We start from the raw sequence: 7,957 nt of genomic DNA, 5'->3' as shown, positions 1-7,957 counted from the left end.
TTACAAATTTTATCGTGCGATCGATATTTTTCAAGTTAAGGGGGAAAATAGTGACAAAGTATAATTATTGAATTATCTCGTTTGTTATTGACTTTACGACATAAATATACATAAAAAAAGTTGGAAAGAATTATATTTTCTACAATTTTGATCCCTTTGATTTTTTCGCTACTACCAACATTTAAGGTCCTACGCTTGCGGTAAATGCGCAGAGCAGTATGAAAATTGTGCTACCGGTGACGTCAGGCCTACGGAATGTTGATCCCTTGAATTTAGTTAGGCTTGCCATAGGACGTAGTGGCGTAGGACCTTAAATGTTGGTAGTAGCGAAAAAATCAAAGCGATCAAAATTGTAGAAAATATAATTCTTTCCAACTTTGTTTATGTATATTTATGTCGTAAAGGCAATAACAAACGAGATAATTCAATAATTATATTTTGTCACTATTTTCCCCCTTAACCTGAAAAATATCGATCGCACGATAAAATTTGTAAATAAAGAAGTTGTAGAAAATCGCATTTGCAACAACTGAAGTTCTTACCATTGATGTTATAAAGTTGAAAATGGCCGAGATATTGAGCAAAAACGATTTTTCCTTAAATTCATGATGGCGGCTGATGCAGGGGTGGAATTCAGTCGCGATTCTGAATTTACACTACTATTGACCCCCGCCCCCCTAAAAGTTAGAACAATAAAATTGTGGTCCCTAATTTTTTCCCTGTTAAGCCCTTTTTTTGTCTAACCCGACTGGACTACACGAAACTTTTCCCAACATATGGATTGGGCGCGGTGGACCAGTGAATTGGCCTTCAAGGTGTCCAGATATGACAAGTTGCGACTTCTTTTTATGGAGATTTATAAATAGCAAAGTTTACGTTACACCACCAACTACCGCGGAATATATGTGGCAGCGCATTACAGTACCATTTCAAGAAATTACGCTAGACATACTGACCAATGTTGAACAGTCTTTTAAAAACCGAATTCGTTTGTGGATGAATCAAAATGAAGGACACTTCGAGCAATTGATGTAAATCAGCGGTCTAAGTGTTCTTCTCCTTGTTTTGTTCCGAGTTTCAGTTTGTTTCGTTTTGCGTTTTGTTGTAGTTGTTGTTAGTGGTTTACTTTTGTTTGTCAAACCACTTTTTAAACATGCCAGTAAGTATTAACACTGTCAGTCCCTGATAAAATGTGAGACAAAAGTGGTTTTGCAATGCCTTCTTGACACTGTTACATAGCTACTTTTTCGGACTTTAGAAAATAACCTGATTTTTCTAGAAAACTGTTCAAGATAAGTATGAACAACCTTATATCAGTCGAAAGGGCATTCAACATTGTATTCACTCATGACAATTAATATGGGTCATTCCATTTGAAAAAAAAAGTTTTTCAACTCGTAAGATTTTTAAATGTAGGTCTCAGTATTTCCGAGTCTGAATAACGTACACGTTTTGCTCACAGATGACAAGATAGAGTAATTTATGCCAAAACGAACTGTAAAAACTGCAGGTTTCTAACTCTTACGGTTTANTGTGCTATGTAATCACATCGTAAAACTGACTTTTCAGGCGATGTGTGCCTGTCCCTATTTTAAGCATAATTTTGTGAATTTTTATGTATTTTGCGCTCAGAAGCAAACTAATTTTTCAAAACTGTTTTGGAAAATTTTGGAACATATTCGCTTTGGCCCACATAGGAACCTCGGTGTAGCATAAAAAAATAAAAGTTGTTAAAAATACATAACTACCCGTTTTCGAACAATTCCAATGCGTCGCTTCTGACAGAATACAGGGTGTCTGAACACGCAGGTACGCAGTTGGTGCACCGCATGGCCTCCTGTCTCTCTTTCGTCAGCCTGGATTGATCCTCTAATCCCCTGGGGTTCATCGTCCTCCATTTGGCTTCAAATTACAGTTTTAAAATATAGCAAATATTCCTTGTTAATTTTTTTCTTACCGCTGTAAGAACTGAGACATTTCAAGTCAGCCAAAGTGCATTGCGGTAGAGCCTTGCTTCGGAAAACGTTGATGTAGTTGAATGGCGTACAACCGCACAAAACGCCTATGCTCTTGATCTTACAGTCCATTATGCAGTCGCTGTAGCTGTAACCCCCGAAGATGGTGTCCACCTCGTCGGGAAAAATGCATCCCCTCTGGAAAAAACGTCGTCCTCCTCATTTACCCGATTTATACCATATTGGATAAAGCATTTGTCACCGTTCATGGAAAATTACCTGTACTATGGGGTATTTCCTCACTTCAGCTGTCGTGAAAGTTACAATACTGGAAATGCCAACCAGAGCTTCCACCCCGACACCTATTAAGACCTCCAACAGGCTACCGGAAGTGGTGTCTGGAAAGTCTTTCGGCAAGGAAACTAGTATCTGAAAGATCGGTCGTTTTCGTTTCGTACACCTTGTACATTTATATAAAGTCCGTACAATATTTGTACGCAGATAGGATAAGCCAATAAAGTTCTGTTATTGGAATTTCTGTAACAATTTACCGCGGCAAGCCTTGAAATTTTAGTTCGGAAAAATTGTCTTAAAATAATTATACGCGTTAAACACGATACTCCTCGACTGGGAATTAAATTCCTTTCCTTTATTTTTTCACCTCCATTGATTGATTTTAATATGAAATTACGTGGAAAATGCACAGTACTTTACACTTACGAGGAAACACTCCTTCGCAATCGCAAAACACAGTATGCACTGTAACCTGCTACGGTGTACGCCACGCCGCCAATATCTTTCTACCTCGGGTGTCGAATGCGGTTAATTCCAAGAAAGTGACGCAGGGGTCTTCTTGGAATTCTATCTCGACAAATATTGTACGGACTGTATAATAAGCGGTCTTTCAGGATTAATTAATCAAACTTAAAATTTGGATTTGGATTTATATTGAGAAGAAAGAGTTTCGTTTTCGAGATACAGGATTTTGAAAATTGAAAAAATCTCAGATGTTCTAAAATGTCTGAAGATACCTCACGCAAAGTGATGGAACTTGCGCTAGTGACTTAATTAAAGATACAAATCCGTTGAATTCATAAATATATATCAACCAGTGACGGAGATACTTGTAGTTACACCGACAGAACATCGAACAGCTTATTTGTCACAAAGGAAAGCTTTTATTTGGCACTCAAACAGAACATGTGGAATTTGCGGTAAAGTGGTTAACGTTGTCTGACACGTAATCAGTAACTCTATCCAAAATGTTTTTTTATCAGAAACATAAATTTGTGTTAAAGAAAGGTATTAATATACCTAATAAGATTTTTTTTTGGTAGGATCAATCTGAATCTAAAATTCCTTGATCGGTTTGTGCTTTGATGCTCACATCAAGACACTCCTCTAGAAAGCGAGATGAAATGACATTAAATTAGAATTCAGCAGTCTAAATACTAAATACATGACCCAATCCACTTTTTTTTGTAGCGCTGTATAATATATTTTTGTGTTTTAGCTTACCAGTAAATATGTGTAAGGAAAAGAAAAAGTTGAAGTTTAAAACAATAGGCCAACCAATAGAGCGAAAAAAGAGTATGTTTTTACACTTAAATATTACAGCAAACATGTATTTCCTTTTGAAAAATACTTAGTAAATGAAAACCCAAGTGATTTCCCCAGCACAGTCGTGAACAATTTTTTTTAAACAATAAAAACTGCAAAAAATGACATTTTTTTGTTTCTTTTATAATATCTCGAAAAATAATGAGAGAATCGATAGGACTTTTGTAGAGAATAAAAAAAACTATAAAATGTTTTTTTGTGCAACCCGATCGGATCATTTTCTACAGAGAAAATCCGGAAAAACCTCTAAAATAGACCTTTTTTCGAAAATTCCTAACTCCGTCAAATTTGAAGCTGGAAAAACAATCTTGTGGAAAATGTCAGATAACAATATGCAGTTTAATCGTGCGTAAGATGGTTTCTGTCCGATGCATTGTTTTTGCACAATTGCATTATAAACAAGTTCAAATCTCAAATCTCAAAATGTCCTTGAAAGTCGCCCGAAACGATCGAAAGTATGCTCGAGCCAGAGTTGGGTAGCGGTAGTGGAGGAAGCAGCAGTTTTCCGCCCTACCCATTTCCGATGTCAGAAATACATCTATCATATCTAAAAATCTAACTTGACCTTCAAATGACCTCTACAGTTGACCTTTGTGTCAAAGTCAAGGTCATCATCGAATGTCCTCCTCAGAACTCTACAACTTTTATCTAAAAAGTTTTTATTGAAAGTGCTTATTTAAGAAGATATTGCAATACGTTATTTAAAATAGGACACCGCATATATTTAGCGTACAAGAAATCTTTGTTACAGATAAACAAACAATTTTATGATAAAGAATTTCTTTGACCCAAACAACATCCTTGATTATATTGTTTGTTCTTGAGAAAATTATATTTGTTGGATTATATCCACCAAAATCAGCATTTGTTTATAGCAAATAAAATTTATTAACCACAAAGCACCTGTTCTTTCAGTGTACTTTCACAGGGAACTTTAGAAATTCATCGCCACTGAATATGTACTGGGACTGCTTTCATTATCTAGTGGTGTTTCTAAGAAAAAGCGTTTTCTTTAATTGTACTTGAACATTCGATTATTTTGTTATATATATTTTTTAATTATTCATACATTACCGTTGTATCAAGTATTGCAACAGAATTTGAAATAACGGTACAAAACTTCCCATATGACAAAACAAATTTATGTTTTGCTAAAATCCGGTTTTAAATACAATATAGTAAGGAAAATGTCGAAGCACCTTTGGCACTCTAGACCATTGCTCTAGCATTTGAAGCATGGGACATGGAACCTGAAGATCTTCCTTTAAGTAAAATTGCAAAATATTTTTTTTATTTTCTAAACTCGACATTTGTTTTTCCTTTGCAATTTAGTTAAGAAATAATTAATGTTGTTTTTTTAGTTGCGAGGAACAAAATATTGTTTTTTTTTTCATTGGTTGTTAAAAAAAATCGATTTTGTTTCTTTTTATGGTTGCTTTAAATATATTTACCTTTTCTGAATTTTTACAAGAGCTTTACTAATTTGATATTTGAGGATATCCCGATCCTATACTCTGTTAAAATACAGGGTGGTCAAATGAAAACAAAACACAGCCATTTTCTGGAACTGCGTCAAGATTGTAGAAAAACGCTCAGACCCGNTCATTCTGAGGTCTTTGCTATCCAACCTCATTTAGCGAGCTGAAATTATGATTTTTTTTCAAAAACAACTGATTATCTCGAAAACGGTAAGTTTTAAACACCATGTACATTTAATAAACTCTACCTAATATTAACCAAGGAAATGCAATAATATACAGGGTGTTCCATTTAAAATAACAAAGTTATGTAGCGCCCACTCGAAATGGAACAACCTGTAAAGCTAAAAATACTTTCTTTACATAGCCCACATGATTCCAGGCAACTTTTATTAAAACAATTTTTATAAATTTTACAGTTGCATAGTAGAGTTACAGAAGAATCCCTTTTAGGTGGAGCACCCTGTAGATTGAAATGTTTTCACTATACCCGTGTACCATAATAATGGACAGTGATTCATATCCAGCACTTAGCAAGGGAGGTGAGGGGTGCAGGGGAGAAGATTCCATAGGCGTGCTACTTGAGAAGGGGTCAAAGAACAGAAAATTATAAAAAATAAGTTGACGGTGAATATTTACTTCCAAAAGCTTTAAAAACAGATTTAAACAATTTTTCATATACTTTGCTACCCATATCCTCATGATAGGAACATCACGTCACGCATATTTCGCAAAAGCACCCTTCCAGATTTTCTAAACAAATTTTGATCCTTTGGGAGTATGTGGCACTCATAAATTTATACGAAGAAATTATGTGTTTAACTCGGCAGTAAAGTAGATTAAATGCCTTGGCTGAAGCATTAAATTTGGTACTTTACTGCCTACTTATACGAATAACAATTTTTCCTGTAGAGATTTGGGCGAGGAAGGTGCGGCTTTTTATTACTTTTATATAGCTTAATTCTAAGAGGATATTTATTTGACTAGGTTTTTAATTAAAATGAGGCGCGTATTTTGGAGTGTTTCGATGAATAGTTTTATCTTGGACGCCATACACTTGTAGCAATCGTTAATAAACACAATTAGGTTAATTATCAGTCTCATTAACCTGTCGCGCGAATAATGAAATAACATCAGCTGGGACAATTAATAAACACATCACAATTTTCTGTAATTTAGTGATTCTGTTTTTTAACGATGTATAAAAAGCGTCATTATGCGACATTAAGTGTAATTTATTTTTTACAGTGGTTTTACGAGGGGTTTGCTACAAATTTCTCCCTTAGTTGGTCGCCAAAAAGACGTCCAGATTTAACATCTGTTAGTTGAACTACTTCCACCGAGATTTGGAAGGATTTGAATCGTGGTGGCCGTGTGGGCTGCTGATTTAGCCCCTCTCTATTACTATTTTGCAGTTGTTTTTTTTTTTAATGAACAGAGCTATAAACTGAATGCGAACCTGTATAAACTTAAAAAAGCATCGATAAATAACACAACGTTACATCATTAGAAAAAAAATGTTGTTCGTTTGTTGATATTAAAATAGTTAAATAATTTATGAGGTTGTATTTTAGTGGAATAACATTAAATGTTTTTTTTTCTGTCAACGTAATATATTTATTTGCGTACGCAAATACTAGTGGCTAGTTACGTTCGAGTAATTAAAGCACCAGGTTAATCAATCGTTGTCGCCATCTTCTTCCCTTCCAAGTGGTTTGCTAAGTAATTTTTTGCAGAATACGTAGGTGAAGAAGTACAACAATTCCACTACACTGACAAAGCTGATACCCATCACGAGGCTGCACAGTCCACCGAACAAACCTAGAAACAATGCGCTTAGACATATTTGGTATTTTCAAACTGGATCAAATCGTTTACCTATCATGTCGTACCAGTAGAAAAAGACATCCTGCTTGTTAAACGTGACGGACGGAGGATCAAAGATCACGTGAACTATGCTGAAGTTGTCCACCTTCGTCCTAAAGTATTTAGCGTAAAACCGAGGCTACGCCGGGTTCCCATGCAAGTCAATGCCAATATCGGCAATTAGTTTGGTGGGGTTCGGGTACATTTGTTTTCCGTTAATTACAGTTAGAGATTTTATAGTGCAGAAAAAGCCGGTAAAATTGGGAGAAACTGAGAAAACTTGAAATAAAACTGTATTATTCACCAGTTGAGGACGACATCGCGCCCGAGCGGAGCGAGTCCGAGATTGGTAAATTATACCTAACTGCTGCGTGGTGTATAACATTTTATCTGCTCCCACAGTTTTTACGATTCATGAAATAAATATTAGGTTTTATTTTTTGACACTTCTTAATCAGTTCATTTTGACATTATTCAAAATCTTGCAAAATCGCCTTGGTTGTTTGGATTTTGTCGTTTCCAATGTGTTTATAAACAAAGCTACATAAAAGTTGCAATTTCGCTGGTTTTGAATTATTATTTCCAAATGAGTGATTTTCAAATAGAAAGTGCAGCAAATGCAGTGCCTGCGAATTTTTATTGCCCGAGAAGTCGAAAGTGCGCTGTGGAAAGTATATAGAAATTTCAAAGAATGGTGCCAGAACAAAAATACTGGTGTTTCTGAAATGTCACTGCTCGCATATTTCATGGAGAAGTCAAAAACTTTTAAGTCGCCGGCGAGTTTGTGGAGTGAATACTCAATGATTAAGTCAACTATTTTCATAGAGGAGAACGTGGATATATCAAAATACCCCAAGCTGAGAGCATTTTTGAAACGTAAGAATGACGGCTATACAATATACATCTAAAAAGTCAAACGTTTTTACAAGAGAACAAGCCAACGATTTTCTCGTTCAGGCACCCGATAACACATACCTGTATTTGCTAATGAAGGTAGTGACGGTCTTAGGCATTGCAGGAGTATGCCGTTCTGATGAG

General features: G+C 35.4%; 2 protein-coding genes across 2 annotated transcripts in view; both read right to left on the bottom strand.

Moving 5' to 3' along the window:
* Window positions 1-7,957, bottom strand: part of LOC108904906 (scavenger receptor class B member 1) — a 144,471-nt gene that overhangs the window by 99,560 nt on the left and 36,954 nt on the right. The window lies entirely within an intron of this gene.
* LOC108904878 overlaps window positions 6,732-7,957 on the bottom strand; it is a 21,439-nt gene continuing 20,213 nt past the window's right edge. The window contains exons 5-6 of the mRNA XM_023454402.1: window positions 6,932-7,058; window positions 6,732-6,874 (exon numbers count right to left, since the gene is read on the bottom strand). Coding sequence (XP_023310170.1) covers window positions 6,732-6,874; window positions 6,932-7,058 — 270 coding nt within the window. The remainder of the gene's footprint in view (window positions 6,875-6,931; window positions 7,059-7,957) is intronic.

Source organism: Anoplophora glabripennis, unplaced genomic scaffold, assembly GCF_000390285.2.
Source record: "Anoplophora glabripennis isolate ALB-LARVAE unplaced genomic scaffold, Agla_2.0 scaffold197, whole genome shotgun sequence".
NCBI classification, from domain to species: Eukaryota; Metazoa; Arthropoda; class Insecta; order Coleoptera; family Cerambycidae; genus Anoplophora; species Anoplophora glabripennis.
This window is presented reverse-complemented; position numbering and strand designations above follow the sequence as displayed.